At 48.9% G+C, this 16,575-nt stretch overlaps 7 protein-coding genes across 7 annotated transcripts; 6 read left to right on the top strand and 1 right to left on the bottom strand.

Annotated features, from left to right (window-relative positions):
* Nucleotides 1-1,080: 1,080 nt before the first annotated feature.
* On the top strand, nt 1,081-3,285 carry AFUA_2G16930 (putative succinate:fumarate antiporter (Acr1)). The gene is made up of 4 exons (XM_750937.2): nt 1,081-1,879; nt 1,936-1,985; nt 2,047-2,245; nt 2,313-3,285. Exons 1-4 carry the CDS (start codon nt 1,702-1,704, stop codon nt 2,924-2,926), a joined length of 1,041 nt encoding a protein of 346 aa, XP_756030.1. The 5' UTR covers nt 1,081-1,701; the 3' UTR covers nt 2,927-3,285.
* A 73-nt stretch (nt 3,286-3,358) lies between these two features.
* AFUA_2G16920 (twinfilin) lies at nt 3,359-5,598 on the top strand. The gene is made up of 4 exons (XM_750936.2): nt 3,359-3,513; nt 3,641-4,290; nt 4,381-4,632; nt 4,693-5,598. Exons 1-4 carry the CDS (start codon nt 3,495-3,497, stop codon nt 4,807-4,809), a joined length of 1,038 nt encoding a protein of 345 aa, XP_756029.2. The 5' UTR covers nt 3,359-3,494; the 3' UTR covers nt 4,810-5,598.
* A 271-nt stretch (nt 5,599-5,869) lies between these two features.
* Nucleotides 5,870-6,999, top strand: AFUA_2G16910 (pinin family protein; the record flags this gene model as incomplete). Its single annotated transcript, XM_750935.1, has 4 exons — nt 5,870-5,880; nt 5,948-6,401; nt 6,459-6,527; nt 6,598-6,999. The coding sequence occupies 4 exons, from the start codon at nt 5,870-5,872 to the stop codon at nt 6,997-6,999; spliced, it is 936 nt and encodes a 311-aa protein (XP_756028.1).
* An 878-nt stretch (nt 7,000-7,877) lies between these two features.
* On the top strand, nt 7,878-8,961 carry AFUA_2G16900 (alpha/beta fold hydrolase; the record flags this gene model as incomplete). Its single annotated transcript, XM_750934.1, has 5 exons — nt 7,878-7,937; nt 8,001-8,110; nt 8,175-8,505; nt 8,554-8,629; nt 8,684-8,961. 5 exons carry the CDS (start codon nt 7,878-7,880, stop codon nt 8,959-8,961), a joined length of 855 nt encoding a protein of 284 aa, XP_756027.1.
* Nucleotides 8,962-9,066: 105 nt separating this feature from the next.
* On the bottom strand, nt 9,067-10,994 carry AFUA_2G16890 (saccharopine dehydrogenase family protein). Its single transcript, XM_077804243.1, has 5 exons — nt 10,543-10,994; nt 10,344-10,491; nt 10,206-10,278; nt 10,028-10,152; nt 9,067-9,971 (listed from the first exon to the last, which is right to left on the bottom strand). The coding sequence occupies exons 1-5, from the start codon at nt 10,730-10,732 to the stop codon at nt 9,263-9,265; spliced, it is 1,245 nt and encodes a 414-aa protein (XP_077660403.1). The 5' UTR covers nt 10,733-10,994; the 3' UTR covers nt 9,067-9,262.
* Nucleotides 10,995-11,136: 142 nt separating this feature from the next.
* On the top strand, nt 11,137-12,697 carry AFUA_2G16880 (60S ribosomal protein eL43). The gene is made up of 4 exons (XM_750932.2): nt 11,137-11,521; nt 11,598-11,628; nt 11,773-11,937; nt 12,071-12,697. The coding sequence occupies exons 1-4, from the start codon at nt 11,503-11,505 to the stop codon at nt 12,132-12,134; spliced, it is 279 nt and encodes a 92-aa protein (XP_756025.1). The 5' UTR covers nt 11,137-11,502; the 3' UTR covers nt 12,135-12,697.
* A 376-nt stretch (nt 12,698-13,073) lies between these two features.
* AFUA_2G16870 (putative PHD and RING finger domain protein) lies at nt 13,074-15,461 on the top strand. The gene is made up of 2 exons (XM_750931.2): nt 13,074-13,485; nt 13,581-15,461. The coding sequence occupies exons 1-2, from the start codon at nt 13,188-13,190 to the stop codon at nt 15,143-15,145; spliced, it is 1,863 nt and encodes a 620-aa protein (XP_756024.1). The 5' UTR covers nt 13,074-13,187; the 3' UTR covers nt 15,146-15,461.
* The last annotated feature ends 1,114 nt before the right edge of the window (nt 15,462-16,575 follow it).

The following is a 16,575-nucleotide window of genomic DNA, read 5'->3' as shown; positions in this document are numbered from 1 at the left end:
AGATCGGATCAAATCCGATGATCCTTGATAAATGATAATAGCTTGTGTGGGGTAAAAAGTACTGCCTTAAGATCAGGCTGAATTGATTCCTGATACTGATAGATTATAATTGTTTTTCTCCAGGAACAGAGGCTGTAAGATTAACTTGGGTTTATTTGCTTGTAAGGGATTGCCCTCGATTCTCATAACAAAATAGACAGTATTTAGCAAGAATCAACAACATATCTGTCTCGCGACACTCATAAGAGGCCCACTGCACGATAAAACAATAGTACACATGACCATGTACCATGAATTGTACTAAATTTTTACATAGAGGCCCTGCATCAATTTTTGTAGTGAGCATGGATAAACTATAAGCCGTAGAAGTAGTCCCATGCGTGGGAAGTGTGAAATCTGAGTTCCTCCCTGAAGCAGGAGAACGAACATATCTACCGTTCAGATGTCTTTGATCCAATTCAAATCGATGTCACTTGACTCAACATCACAAATGTAAACTCCTCAGTCTCAATAACAGCCAAGTGCTGTTAAGGCACATATCTAGTGACTGTCTTCATACATACGGCGCAGGCTGTCCGAATCGGGAAAAAGCCTCGGCTGAAGATTCGGGGGCATAACCGGAAATTTCCGCATAGCTGGTTATCACACACTGAAGGTAAACGCTTATGAAGGACAAAGGTGTTTCTTCGATTAAATGCACATGACTTATCCTGACTAAGAGAGGATAAGAATGGAATCACAAGCACTCAGATCATGCGTAATGACGATGATGTATCGATCGTGTCACTCTAAGCATGTGAAGACGGTTCTCCAACATCATTGGTACGTGTGATGTAGTAGTCATTTGCTCTTGGGAGAACCGCCAGCCATATCTGGCAAATGTAGTGTAGGTGATCTAAAGGGACAACCAAGGGACTAGTTACGGAGTAAAGGCAGGTTCTGGGCACTGGATTCTGGACACTACTTTGGCCTTGTCCCGATGCCTCGGGATGATGCTATGAAGACGACGGGCAGTAGATCTCCTTCAATAACCGCTGTAGGCATGAGCAAACTCTACTTAGATTGCTAGACAAAGCTTGAGAAATATAAGTGAGTCGCAAGGCACATCGCTAGAATAACAATTCAAATCTTCTACCTCTATCCTTCTACAACTTCGGTTACCCTTCAGTTCTACGTTGCGGGCGGCGGCATCTCTTCCGCTCGTCCAGAAGAGCTTCCTCCGCTTCCCCGTCATAGCTTCCCCACGGCCCCGAGTGAGGTGAATCAGATAGACAGAACAAAGTAACAAAGCCGCCACTGATCCCGAAACATTGAGCAATTCCCCGTTCCCGAAAATTGATCAAGTTTTATTACAATAAGCGTGTGACCCCAGAGCGTCCCAGCAATCTAAATATCAGTTTGATTTGAGCCGAGGGAACTCCATACTTCCGTAACTCCCCGGATTTCTTGCGCACCTGTGAAGATCCGATATCGTCGATTTCTTGGAGCTTTTAATTCTATATCGGGCCCAATTGAGTCATACTTCCTTCTTTTTTTACCTCCTTTCCTCCCTTCTTGCCAATTTCTCGTCATTCTTCCCGTTTCGTCATCGGGAGATATAATCGCCCCCATTAGCCATCGTCATAGAAGGAAGCTAGAACCTCAATTGACAGAAAAGAAAAGAAAGCCACATAATCACGTTTCATAACCCAGTCATTCGCCATGGCCGCCAAATCTGTGGAGGGAAACAAGGGCAAAAAGCCCGCTTCCGCAGCTGTGAACTTGATCGGTATGATGACGCTTTTGTGGTGCATGGATACTTCGTTGGCGGTGATGCTAACATGTGACACAGCTGGTGGTGGTGCCGGTATGATGGAGGCTCTCGTCTGCCATCCCCTTGGTAAGGCTATAATTCAACGATATCGGGTTCTGAAAGCCGAGCTAACAATCTCCCAGATACCATCAAAGTCAGAATGCAGCTCTCGCGACGGGCTAGGGCCCCTGGGGTAAGTTGAGCCGCTAGTGTTGCTCAGTTATGCGGTCACTGATAATTTATTGTTTCGATAGGTAAAACCTCGTGGGTTTATCACCACCGGTGTCGAGATCGTGAAGAAGGAAACTGCCCTGGGATTGTACAAGGGTCTGGGAGCTGTTCTAGGCGGTATCATCCCGAAAATGGCTATTCGTTTCACCTCCTATGAGTGGTACAAGCAGATGCTTGCGGATAAGGAGACTGGTACAGTTACCAGCAAGGCCACCTTCCTCGGTACGTGATCAATGCCTTCCTCGGTCACTGTGTCTTTAGCTGTGTATGAACTAATATCTCGACCTAGCTGGTCTTGCTGCTGGTGTGACCGAAGCCGTCGCTGTGGTAAACCCCATGGAAGTCGTTAAGATTCGTTTACAAGCACAGCATCACAGTCTGGCGGACCCTCTGGATACCCCCAAGTACCGCAGCGCGCCCCACGCACTGTTCACCGTGATCCGGGAAGAAGGATTTAGCGCCCTATACCGTGGTGTCTCCCTGACTGCTCTTCGCCAGGGTACCAACCAAGCTGCCAACTTCACCGCATACACCGAGCTGAAGGCTTTCCTTCAAAGAGTCCAGCCCGAGTACAGCAACTCGCAGCTTCCCTCATATCAGACAACGGTCATCGGATTGATCTCCGGTGCTGTCGGTCCCTTCTCAAACGCCCCCATTGACACCATCAAGACCAGACTACAGAAGACACGCGCTGAACCTGGTCAGTCCGCCATCAACCGAATCATGGTCATTGCCAAGGACATGTTCAAGCAGGAGGGTGCGCGCGCTTTCTACAAGGGTATCACTCCTCGTGTGATGAGAGTTGCTCCTGGTCAGGCTGTGACTTTCACGGTATACGAGTTCCTCAAGGGCAAACTTGAAGAGTCAAACTGGGCCTTCGTGGGTGGCAAATATGAGGAATAAGTACGGCTGTCTTCAAGCGAGGTTGAGGAAACGGCCGCTGCGTGTTTTCGAAAGCATTTGATACCATGAGCATCGTGGCGTTTTCGATTGCATTGCGATCTCAGTGCATTATTTTTCTGGATTATTAGCTTCGAATTGATGATGGCACTTGCACTCTGGGCTTTGGTTATGGGTGAGGCCTGTCGATTTGAGAACAGCACAATTGTTGTATATAAGATTTTCTTTTCTTTGTCTTTGGTCTCGCCATCTGTTAGTATACCTATTCCTTTGACAGCTTGGATATAGAAACAAAAAGAAACAAAAATCTGAAAGATAACAGATGATGTCTGTCGAGCAGTTGGCTAGATGCCAATCGATAAGCAACAAGAGACCAAAATGCCATGGGGAACAGGCCACTTGCAATTCCCTCACTCTAGCCACTTTGGGCAATAGGGATTACCCCGCTAAACACCTCAACTACACCGCTTCTGACAGGTGTAAACACTTCGTAGAAATTAGAACATCACACAAAAGCAGTTGCTAGGTCATATATTCTTGAGATACCAGGTCTCAACTGCACATTGTCAATATGCAGTCAGGAATTGCAGGTAAGCACACTTCACTCACAGTCCAAACCCCCCAGTCCACTGCACAGCACTGCATACTGCATACTGCATAGGACATACCCAATCCCGACTACAGAGTAGAGAAATACGCTGACTTGTCTCCTCCCAGTCTCGTCCGAGCTGCATGATGCATTCAACAACTTCTCCTCGGACTCCTCCATCTTCTGTCTCCCTGTAACCATCACAGCAGAGAGCCTGACCCCCCTCTCCCCTATCCGATTCTCCTCCCCCGGCGCATTCTACCCCTCCCTCTCGCAACTCTCGTCGGTGCTACAGCCGAAAACTCCCCTCTATCTGCTCTTCCGTCGCCCCGAATCGGGTTCCTCGTCCCTCTGCGCATTGACATACATTCCATCGAATGCCCCCGTCCGCGCCAAGACGCTTTTCGCCTCGACTCGTGCCACGCTGGTGCGAGAACTAGGCAGCGAGAAATTTGCGACTACCATCTTTGCGACAGAGGAGGAAGAAATCACCAGCGAGGAGGCGTGGCGCGAGAGAGATGCGGAGAAGAAGGGGTCTGGTAGCAAGGGAGATTTCAGACGTGAGGATTTGATGGGGGACAAGGAGCGTGAGCTGGAGGCTGTGCGAAGGGCGGAGGAGGAGGCTAGAAGCGGTACTCCTGGTAGGGATATCGGCATTGGTGGATCGTTCGCAAGGGGTGGTTTCGGCTCTGGTGTGCAGTCTGGGATGCGAATGACTGTGGACGATGATGTGAAGTCTGCTCTTGAAGGACTACAGGATGGTGGGCTGGTGCAACTGGTACGTTCCCTGGAGTGTGGAGCTGAGTTCGGAAGCTTGAAAGATTTTATTATCTCATTGATTGTTAACTACGAGTTCTGCGAAATACAGGCCATCGACATCCCGTCGGAAACGTTCAAGCTCGCTGCTGCGGAGTCCGGCATTGACGCGAACTCCGTCCAGACGCACATCTCTTCATCCTCGCCTCGGTACACTTTCTACCACTATCCTGAAACCGATACCGTTTTCTTCATTTATACCTGCCCGTCGGGCTCGTCGATCAAGGAGCGCATGCTTTATGCAAGCTCTCGGATGTATGCCCTTCGTGTAGCCGATGAACAAGGTCTGAAGATTTCGAAGAAGGTATGCTTTGTGTGACAAACACGTGATTAATTCTTTACCATCTAACGATGCGGCATGCAGATCGAGGCATCTTCTCCTGACGAAATTTCGGGAGACAGATTGCAGGAGGAGGTCCAGCCACAACAGAATGATGGACTGAGACGAGGATTCGCCAGGCCAAAGCGGCCAGGAAGGTAGATTAGGCTGTAGGGCTCTTCCAGGCACCTTCCTAGAATATTCAGATAGCCCCCGATGTCACTGTCAAATATGTCCACCCTGTCTAAGCTCTCAAGTATGAAAACCGCCGGGAAGCCGACATATTCAGCGGAAGGTGCGAGACGAGAAAAATGAGCGTAGTGTAGAAGATGCCTCGCCAGACGCCGGGTGATGCACCGCGATCGTTGAGGCACGGGGTGAACGAGGAAAGGCATACCGCAACATCAATGATTTCGAAAGCTTTTCTTCTGGTAGAATAAATCTGTCCTCGAACTTCCCAGATTTATAATTTTGGGACACCCGTCTCGGTCCTTCTCTAATCTCGTGCACTCGAAACAATAGAAGGCATCACTGATGCCTTCACCACCGCAGACAATACACTTGTTCTGGTAATTGCCAAAGGAGCATTCATCGCAGATCCGGACAAGCGTCGTAGGTCGCACGTAGGAATCGCACACGGGACACTTGCCGTCGCACTTGTCACACAATCGGCCGATGGAAATACCAGGCTGCTTGCGGCACATAACAAGATCCGGGTGATGGCGAGACATGGCTGCTGAATTTACGACGTTGGCGCTGTTTTGAACAGGGAGGTATGTGAAAAGAGGCTTAAAGATGGAGGTTGCTGAATATCGCCACCAATTGAAACGGCAAAGATAATATCGGTAAGACTTCTGAGCTTCGGGTCCTGGACGCAAATTTAAGGTGGCCAGGAGGGAACTGGCGTTGGCAGTTTATCAATCAAAAGAGAATTGATAAGAAGGCGTTGGAAGGAGAAGAAAGAAGATTCCACGGAACGCCTGGGGGTGCAGACATCGGGCAAATGGTCCGTGCACGGGATGTCGGAGTCCCGCCATTGATATCGCGACTGGACTTACGATACCGGTCGTTCTGACTTTGGAGTTTTCAACCAGACAGTGGATGATCCAAGCGCAGTCGCTGGTTATTTCTTTTCACCTTTTCATAATCAGACGTCTTGGAGCCATTTTCTGGCATTCGCTGCGATCCTTCAGATACCGCGTCAGAATTCGCAGCCCCAGATATGGCAGAAGGGTACGAGGTCTTCTACGGTCTTTTGTGCACACGTTTCTTGCGCTAACCAAGACTGACGATTGCTTAGGACGCTTGCTTCTGCAGTCGCAGTGCCTGAGCACGACATCCTCCCTCCGTCTCCAGATGCCACCCTCAAGCGAAGAAATTCATCTACTACGGATCCGGACCCAGATAGCAAGCGTCGCCGATTAAGAACCCAGGAGGAGAAGGATCATCCAGCATCGGATCGCAAGCCTTCGATTTTAGATACAGCAGAGCAGAGGCCGGGCCGAAGAGCCAGTCGGCAAGCAAATGGTCGCGAAGAGGAGCGCAAGCGCGGACAACGACTATTCGGAGCACTACTCGGGACGCTTTCGCAGAGATCCAGTACAGCAGCTGAGAAGCGGCGAGCAGACATTGAACGGAAGCAACAAGTCAAATTGAAACTTCAAGACGAAGAGTACGATGAGCTGAAAAAGAAGAAGAGGGAGGAGCGAGTCGCACTCAGGAAGAAGCAACAGAGATACTACGAAGAGGAATCGGTAAGTGCCCGCTGCTCTCAATTTACGAGTTTACGAGCTTACGGTTGATGTTTATAGATGCGGACCCGGCACTCGAATTTGTTGGCAATGGCACATTTCTTGAAGACAAGGTCGGAGCCAGTGCTGGTATGTTATAGGATTTCTAATTGTTGTGGCTCCGGTATCGTGATTGATCTAACCCTTCTTTTCATTGCAGTATTACAAGCCCTGGCAATTGCGGCCCGAGGATGAGGACTTAATATGCCGCCAGATTGAGGAAGCAGAAGCTACCATCTCCCGAGAGCGCGCTGAATTCGAAGCACGTCATCCTCCTCAGGAGGAAAATGAGTCAAAGGAAGAAACAGAGTTCCAAACTGGTAATCAACAAGAAGCTCCGCAGCCCGACGCCGATGTCCAACAGCCCAAAGATACGACCGAGGAAAGCTCAGACCAGGCGAACGCTGGGACGAAAGAAAGCCAAAATAATGAAGCTTCTGTGCCCGACACTGTCGACGACATCCCGGCGTCAGTCAATCACACCGGTTCAGATGACCATCGGGCAGCTGATGACGATGGGGGAGAGGTGGTCGAGGACAATGAGGATACGGTAATTTATTAATGTCATGTTGGGCCTTTTTATCTTCTTGAATATCTAGGCTCTTCCTTTACCATACTCTTTGTGATACCTCCTCATGGTCAGTGATATAGCGGCCGCAAGCATTTGTGAGGAAAGGCAGCAGTAACTCCAACCGAGGCAATTCGCCGGCAAGAGCTGGACTTGGCAACTACAGTCAGGGACACACCGACTCTGGTCGTCATCCCAACAGAAATGATATCGGCAATCCCTTGATCCCGTTGAGGGTTTCAGTACTTCGTAATCTCAGGCGCTTTCTTTATTTTTATTTGTAGCCTGGTCATCTCTGTCCAGGGCGTCCAATACGTTTCGGCAGCGTCGAAACGCACGTGACAAGACAGCTGGCGGGGATCCATAGCTTCGTTGTACATAAATAAGGAGCAAAAAGTCGGTAAAACCTGATCTCCAGGTATTTCTCTATTCCTTCTGCAAGGGCGTGTTCGCATAAACGAATTTTGGATATTTGAAATTGTCTGGTCGGCGTTGCAATCATGTTTGTTGATAAGATCAACGTCACCGGCGACCCTCGGGTCCAGTTCCGTCAAGCAAGGGTCAATGGCAAGCAATACGGTATGCATCTTGTCACTTCAGCACGTTGTGCACGTTTTTCTGGCAGGCGACCGGAACTCCTGCGTTGTCGGACGGATTATGCTGGAGGCACCATCGCAAATCATATCTTGACCATTTACTAACTATATATCTTCAGGTTACCTTTATAGCGAACCGAAAACAGGCACGTACAGAGCCACCATCTTCCTTGTCAGTCAGCTCTAGCTCACCTACATGCTCCGGGCGAGTAACTGACTCTTTCTTAGCTCCATGGCTTCCCAGACCTGTCGATGGGATGGCGGTATCAAATCCCCATGCTGATCGATATGGGGCTGCGGGTTATTGCTCCAGATTGTTTGGGATATGGAAGAACAGTATGGACTTAACCCAACTATCTATCTCGTTCTAAGATTTTAGATGTGCTGACCACGTGGTAGGATGCTCCAGAGGATATTTCGCTATACTCTCACAAGCAGTGTGCCGATGACATCAAGGAGTTAGCATTACAACTTGGCGCCGACAAGATCATCGTAGGAGGACATGACTGGTACGTCCCTCCTGGCTTCAATTTTTACATTCTGAGAGTGCCTGTGACTGACTATATTTTACAGGGGCGCTGCATTTGCGTACCGAGTTGCCCTCTGGTATCCAGACCTCGTTACTCATCTGTTCACGGTCTGCGTACCGTATAGCCCCCCGACTAAGAAGTACTATCCTCTGGAGGATTTTGTAGCAACGGTAGCGCCACATTTTGCCTATCAGTTGCAGCTAAAAAGCGGCGACTTGGAACCAGTTATCCGCACAGAAGATGATATCAAAAAGTTCCTCAGCGCATTGTACGGCGGTCGTACTGAAAAGGGAGAAGTTGCCTTTGACGCAGGCTTGGGAATACTCCTGGACAAAATGTTCGAGGTGCAACCATCGAAGCTGCTCAGTGAAGAGGTCTGTTTTTCTTCTCTTTTGTGATCGCCCTTTGTTTTTGGTTTTCAGGGTGCTGATAGCTGGGAACCTCAGGAACTTGATTATTATGGCAAAGAGTTCTCGCGAACTGGCATTCGGGGTCCACGTAAGACACCCAGTATCTCAAACATAACAGAATAGATCGCTAATGGGACTACAGTTAACTGGTACCGGACGAGAGAAGTGAACCACAAAGAAGAACTAGCCATCCTTGACAGGCGCATCACCGCCCCAGTCCTCTTCATCCAAGCACTCAGAGATGCCGCTCTTCCGGCACACCTGGGCAAGGGTATGACAAAGACCATCCCTCATTTGACCTACAAACAGGTCAATACTTCTCACTGGGCTTTGTGGGAGAAACCTAAGGAGGTGAATGAGATGATCGCTTGGTGGCTGGAAGAAGTGGTGTTCACTGATCCTCGTTTGTTCAAGTTGTGAAGGTTGCATAAAAATTGCTTTTTACACGATTGTATGTGATAGTATATGTGTGATACTTCGAAACTAATATGAGAGGCGTCTGGGTTTACTGTTTGGGTTGCGGTGCTTACACAGCCAAGGTCAATAGCTTGTTCAAAGAAGTATTGTGGTCAAACTTGAATCTCAATCCACTATCGAAATCTGTGCGTAATTCATTTACATAAGTCTGACGTTTCATTAGCATGATGGGCGTAACATCAATAGACAAAACATCCTTCATTAGGGACAACAGGCAAGCAAGGCATCAAAAACTGCGGCGTCGTCAGTAGTCAAAGACCTGAGTCTCAAGGTGGCATCCAACTTTCTCTAATCGGTCAACGAACGGTTGTCCTAATGTTGCTGGAGTTACTATGCCGCATCGGGACACCTTCTTCACTCGCTCCGTCTCCTCCAAGATGACCATTGCTGCCTCGGCAAGCAGCAAACCCGTCAGTGCGTACATTGACCCCTCATACTTGAATTTGCCGAAAACACGCTGCGGTGCAGCCGTCTTTTGATCGGCCGTCGCTACTGCACGGTACTCAACACGGTCATTGACCGAATCTTCCTTCCGCGGCCCCTGACCTGCGGCGTAGACGAACTGTCGCACCAGTGCGCGCACGGGAGGGAGTGTCAGAAGACACAAGCCGATGATGAAGGCATAATGAAAGATTATGCCGACAAGTGCATTTCTAACTTTGACAAATTGCCGGAAGTAGAATAGTGGCCCGTAGAATTCCGGCATCAGGGTACTGCTGCGGTGCACAATTGTGATGTCTGCCATAGCCGATGGCGACGTGGTGAGAGTACCCAAGTCCCGAACAGACCTGACACCTAGGATCTTGTCTACAAGTGGCTCGCTGGGGACATTCTTGGGGGGCGCGGAGGCGGCCAAAGCGAAGGGGTCCGTGGATTTGAGGATGTCGGAGAAGGAAAGAGAATCGAAGATTGTGAGCACCGTATTCAGTGTGCCACCGCTCGGTCCCGAGCTCCTACATAGGGCCGTTAGGGAATCAATCTAATTGCATGCAGGTGAAGGTACGCATACTTCATCTCCTCAATTGCACCAATTACCTCTTTTGTGTCACTTGAGAGATCCTCCCGAACTCGCTTAACAACAGACCAAGCTAAGATATCTGCTGGGGCGCTTTCAACACCGACAGATGGGATAATCTAGAATAAAATTAGAACAAGTCGCAATGCTTCGCAGGGAAGATGTAACTGACGATAGCTCCGTTGGACTTCGCGACATCGTGATACTTTTCAATAATTTCCCTAATCCAGGGTGTTTCTCCAGTGCTGCCCAATGGGTTTCTTAGTGCTGGTCCACACAATCTTGCAAGTAATATTGCAGTGGCACTCACGCGTCCACATAATGAGTTCCATGATTAGCACATGCTTCAACAACAGGAGTGCTGTAAAGGTGGTATGGGCCAACGCAATTGATGATGACTTTAGTCCTCTGGACGAGGGGTTCCAATTCTTGCCTATTGAGCTGTACAGCCAGAATCTCTGAGGGTGCGTCAGCGCTGATTTCGTTCAAATGCTCCGGTCTTCATTTACCTGGCGCGGCGCGGTCAGGGTTCAGAGTCTTGAGCTCCTTGGCGATGACTTCAATCTTCTGCACCGAGCGACCTGCTAGAGCCCATTTCAGATTCGTCGGCAAGTTCTTGACAATATGCTCTGCGCAAAGTCTCCCAGTGTAACCCGTAGGACCGACCAGAACCAAGTCGAACTCCTTTTCGGATTCCATGTCTGTTGTTATACGAGGGCTGTCGAATCTTGACGGTAATATACTATGGACTGAAAACTCAAAAAGCTTGACTATGTGACATCAAAATGGTACAAATATAAAGACCTCCAAGGAATATAAATGTCAATTCCCAGGCATAGATCTTGAATTATGTCCTTAATGAACAACCCATTGGATATCCACGCGTACCCATTTGTTGTCGTCATACCTCGGTTCTCCAAGCTAACCGCAAGTAGAAAGGACTTATCGAATATCATGTGACGATAAGATCCCTTACAAGCAAGAGAAGTGAGGACCAGATGTAGAGTGATAGTAACATCAATTTGATGACACGACAGACTCTAGCCAGAATATCCATGTGTAACCAGACCTAAGACTATGACTCCTTCGTTAGTCACTGCGATCGTGTAAGACCTGGTTCTGCTTGAGTTGCACCACTCCACAGACCTTCAGTAGTTGAAATGCTTGCGCGCTAGCTTGCTCAAACGACGATTGAAAATATGATCAATTGGCCGAAATTGAGACGATCATACTGACAGATTCTAGAGATGAATCCATATAGTTTTGTATCACTTGTCGACTCTTTAGTTTCCTTAATGCGCTGGGGAATCATACATCAAAAAGCAAGGAATATCACGTGATTAAACTTCGCCAAGAGTCGAACCCTAAGCGAGCCCACCCACAACCAGTCTCTCAAGAAAGCCGCAGGCTCGATTTCGTCTTACCGCACTGTATCCATCTTTGACCTCAACAGCCGCACACGAGACAAGATGACCAAGCGCACTAAGAGTGAGTGCATTCGATCGAGATTAACCACGGAGAAAAGATGAAAAAAAGGATAGAAATACTGACTACATACTTTTAGAGGTCGGTATCACGGGTAAATATGGTACCAGGTATGCTTTTCGCCCTCGCACCTCGAACAATCGATCTGAAGTCGTCTGCAATTCGCTCTACTCCGTTGAAACCGGAATTCAAAGCGTGGAATATCGAATTCGGGAGAGCTAGAATGGTTGGTTGACATGGCTTGTTCATTACAGATACGGTGCCTCCCTGCGTAAGCAGGTGAAGAAGATGGAAATCACCCAGCACGCCCGCTACGTCTGCACCTTCTGCGGAAAGAACACCGTCAAGCGCCAGGCTGTTGGTATCTGGGAGTGCAAGGGCTGCAAGAAGACTGTTGCCGGTGGTGCCTACACCGTCTCGTAAGTCGACCACTTGTTCTCCCCTTGTTCCTAGCATTTTCTGTCGTCGCGCCTTAGAACAGGCCAGACTAGTGAAACATAAGCTGGAGTATTCACGGTGACACGGATACTGACCGATGTGACTGTACTACAGCACACCCGCCGCCGCTGCCACCCGCTCGACCATCCGTCGTCTCAGAGAAATCGCGGAGGTTTAAATGTGATGATGGGATTCTCTTTCTGTTTAACGTCTGAATTAAAATCAAAATAAATTCAAAACTGGAGAATCAGCAAGAACACATTCTCGTAACGGATACCACTTATCGATGTCGATAGCGGACTTGCCGCTTCGAGTCAGACTTTTCAATGATAAGAATCCCACCTGATGAACTGGGTCCGCTCGTGCACCACGTGAAATCCTCTTCCATAATGACACGTCCTACATGCAGAACGCTAGATCAGATCCGTGGTCATTCAGAAGCTCAGTTGAATGGGAATGATCGATGAGTCTCCTGACCGCTGTAGGAGTGTCCGTGAGGTAGGTGCGAGCGGACGTCGAGCCTATGTTTTCCAAAGTCATTGTGGAGTACTTTGTAGATGAATTCCCTCTTATCTCTTTCTGGCCAAATGTGAGACCCAAACTGATTAACCGCCGAACCAATTTGAGGCTTTTCTTGGCCCAACTGGCTTAAAATCCTGACCGAGATGACCGGCCTATTGATGATCGGCCTTGAAATTAATCATGTTTGAGGCCTGTTTCCTCCGTCGAATAGGCCTTCAAAATACTCCGTAGAGGTAAATTAAATCAGATTTTGTACTACAAAGTTCTGCTGGAATAAAGGCTAAATATCACTCCGTTAGCTTTACTTCAGAGCTTTACCAATTCTCGAGAAGGGAAACAGTTGAACAACTAGGCTAAGATCGCAAAGAGGGGTCCTCGCATTCTGCTGAGCTGCAAGGGCAGAACATCCTCCAAGCACCATGAATCGCCAGCATGATCATATTGAGGAGGTTTTACTTTGCTCTTAACAGTTATTCTGCCTGCTGATTCGCCTGGTGGGTAGCCGGTCACGTTCAGTCCAGGCTGTTTTGCGTTAGATCGGATTTTAGGTCCACCTTCAAAAAGCCGCCTGCTTTCTCCCCACATCACTCGACCTGCTCTCTCTCCCCTTCTCCTTCTACGCCTCTGCCCTTCAATCTTTCCTGCTGGCTGCTCTTCATGCCTTCTCACAGCTTCCCTGCAGATAATTCTGGCACTTATTCTTCTGTTCATGGCCGACACTTGTATTGTGTGCTTAGGAGACCTTGGCGAAAGCGCCAGCGATTCTCTTGCCATCGCCGCCGAGGCCGTGCCAAGACCTGACCTTCAAGTAGAAGGCAAGTCAAGTGACGCTTCTACCAAAACAGGCGGCGTTGATGACAATGAGGACGCAGGTCAAATCGCCCAGCTACTTCCTTGCGGTCATATTCTACACAATAATTGTCTGAAACCATGGGTCAAAAGAGCCAACAGCTGTCCCATATGTCGTCGCAGCTTCAACCTAGTGGAGCTGAGTGACCGTCTCGGAGGTATGTCCTTTCACTTCCACCTCACCCTCACTTGAGGTTACATCTTGATTCTTGGAGGTTTTTACTAATATTCGGGGCTTTTGTGCTTTTTGCAGGTCCTGTTATCTCATCATATGCGGTAGAGGACCGAGTTCAAGTGGCAGATGTCGATCCCTCAATGGTCATCGATTACGTAGACGACGATTTGGCCGACTTTCAACCTTGTCTTATTTGTGGGGATGCGGACAATGAAGAGCTACTCCTCCTTTGCGATGGCTGCGATGCGCCATCGCATACCTACTGCTTGGGGCTCGACGAGGTACCATCTGGATCCTGGTACTGTTCGCGGTGCCAGACCCAACGTGCGCGAGCATTGTCGCCGGATACTGCTAGACCTGTCAGGGCGCACGAAAGGCGGACTCGTCGCACGAGAGCGCAGCAGCGTAGGCTTCAAAGCAGGAATCAGATGAACTCTCTCCACTGGGCGCGAGTGTGGCAATCAGTTTGGGACCATCTGAACCTGGACCTGGACTTTCCATTCGACGACGACGGAGCTACTGCGCGTGCTATCCAACAACAACGCCGAGAGGAAGCCAATCAACGGGAGTTTCGAGCCTGGCAGCGCCGGTTCGAGGTTGCTGAGCGGCAAGGCGGCAGCAACCGGTTTCGGGACACTGCTGCTCTCCTTGATATCGAGGCGCCACGACCATCACGACCTCGGGTCCCAAGAGAACCTACCCCTGAACCGGAATCTCTTGAAGAGATGAGGGCTTGGAATGCCTTTGAACGAGCTCGCGAGATAGAGAACAACCCCAGTGCAGCAAGAAAGCGCAAGGAACCAACACTATCCCCTTCGCCAGAACCTACTGAGCCGGAGCGGAAGCTCAAACGTCCTCGGACCCGTAGGCCGCAAGAGCTAGCGGCCCTAGCTCTCCAAAACGGCGAGTCCTCTAGAGCAGCTGCTCAGGCTTCTGCTCGAATCAATGAAGGTTCCAGCGAGCCCAGCTTCCTTCAGTCTCTTCTGAAAGAAGTAGAAGAGGCATCAAATCCTAGCGGCAGCAATTCGCATGGCCCATCTGCACCCGTTTCGGTTGCTCCCACCGACCATAGCAGTATCGGTCCCTCTTCTCCCCCAATTTCGCCTGCTCCTTCCAATCAATCTTCGCCTCGAATTTCATCTACGACACCTCCTCCCTATCCTCGCAGCAGGCCTATCTCCCCGGTACAACTTGCGTCGCCGACAGAACAACCGTCTCCTCCCTTCTCGCCGATTGTGTCACCATCAGGTTCCCATAGCGATGTCCGAGAAACAACACCATCGCATGTTGGATCAAGCCGCCCACGTTCGCGAATTCCTAGGGCAGCACTTCGGTTGACAGCACGGTCAAATGAGAGCTCGCCCACTCGCCCTGACCTTTCTCTAACGGTCAAATCGGACATTCAAAAGTTGGTTGGAGGAGCACTCAAACCGTATTATCGCTCAAAGGTGGTCTCGAAGGACCAGTACACGGATATCAACCGTACTATTTCACGAATGCTATACGAGCGAGTGGGGAATGCGCAATCCTTAGACGCCGAGACCAAGAATAACTTTGGAAAAATCGCCGCCGAGGAGGTTAAAAAGGCAATCGATGGTCTCCGAGCAAAGGATGAAGACTCCCTTGCGGATAGTAGCTCTTAAGGGCAGAGAGGATGCTTTGCAACTACCGGCGTTTATGCAGCGATTTATCTGTTCTGCCACTCAAAAGCATACAGCGAGGCGTTCATCTTCACAATGGGACTCGGCGCAGGTCTTTGGATACCCGCTTAGGAATATGGGACATTTGGATGGTTTTGACTCTGGGGGCAGGATCTCTCACCATAGCTTTTAATGTATTTTCAGCGACAGCATAGAGCATATTATGTCCCAATTGCTGGCTCATTCGATAGCTGGTACATATATGACGGAACAGAATTCTTAAACATATTAAGAGGTACCTTATTCAAGTGAGAAGCGAGTAAAGAGCCCTCAGCTCATCGTAGGGTTGCTTATGTTACTGTGAAGTATTAGAGTATTAATTAGATCAATGCTCTGCCATGTGGAAAGAGAAGGTGTACGGAGCAGAACCATCCATCAATCTTCTCTCACTGCTGAAATTATTTCAAGGTTCGTGAGCAGTCTGTGGTCCATGCATATGTTGTAAGTCAGTACTCTACAATGGATAACCACTCCCCTCACCATCGTAGATAGATACTAAGGACGTTCGAGGGTACTTTGGGGATATGCCCCATGATTGCCGAGTGCTTGGGATGGGTTGTGCAAGTCATACAGAAGATCTAGGCCAAAAATGAATTTACTCAACACTCCCATCTTAAATGCAAGTCAGAATAACACAGAAAAAGCCCCATCACCCGTGATTGAGTTGAGGAAATGAGAGCTGTGATTACTCCTCAACCCTCTTATCAACAAAAAATTAGAAAATTACATAGACCAGACCTCTACCTAACCACTGGGATCGAACAAACCGTCATTCATAAAATCATGTACACACACTGACGTCAGACTTTAGTGCAGGATTAAGTCCACCGACTCCATATACGATCATATGAGGTCCGTAGGCGTCGTAGTTCTTTCTACGGGCTAGTTGAACCCATCTATCAATCGGAGTCACAGGCATCAACACCTCCCGAGTAGTTGTTGGCGGACACAAGTTCAGTCCAGATCAAGCGGCTGAATGGCCGAGACAAGGGGAAATTCTTGAATATTTGTCCAATCAACAGCTCTAATTCGCCAACGTATCTCGGTCGGTCGTTCGGTGGCGCCGAAAAGCGAAACGAGCCGGTAATCGGGACGCTAAGCTTTGCTCCGTGGACCATCGGGCATGAATAATAGGTCCATGGAACACTGGTTCAAATTGACGATATCCAAGCCACAAAAATCTTTTTCTTTCATATTGACACATGGACGGACTCGGAGTTAAGGTCTCGCGTTTTCCCACGCTGCGATGACCTCATTTGATGTGATTACCAATCCACAATACAAGGTACTCGAGATGTAAAGACCAACTAATAATGTGCGAAATTGGTACCTTTTATTGTTTCCCTTCAGATCAGTCAGTGGCAACAGGGCCG

This window comes from Aspergillus fumigatus, chromosome 2, assembly GCF_000002655.1.
Source record: "Aspergillus fumigatus Af293 chromosome 2, whole genome shotgun sequence".
In the NCBI taxonomy this organism is placed as follows: Eukaryota; Fungi; Ascomycota; class Eurotiomycetes; order Eurotiales; family Aspergillaceae; genus Aspergillus; species Aspergillus fumigatus.
This window is presented reverse-complemented; position numbering and strand designations above follow the sequence as displayed.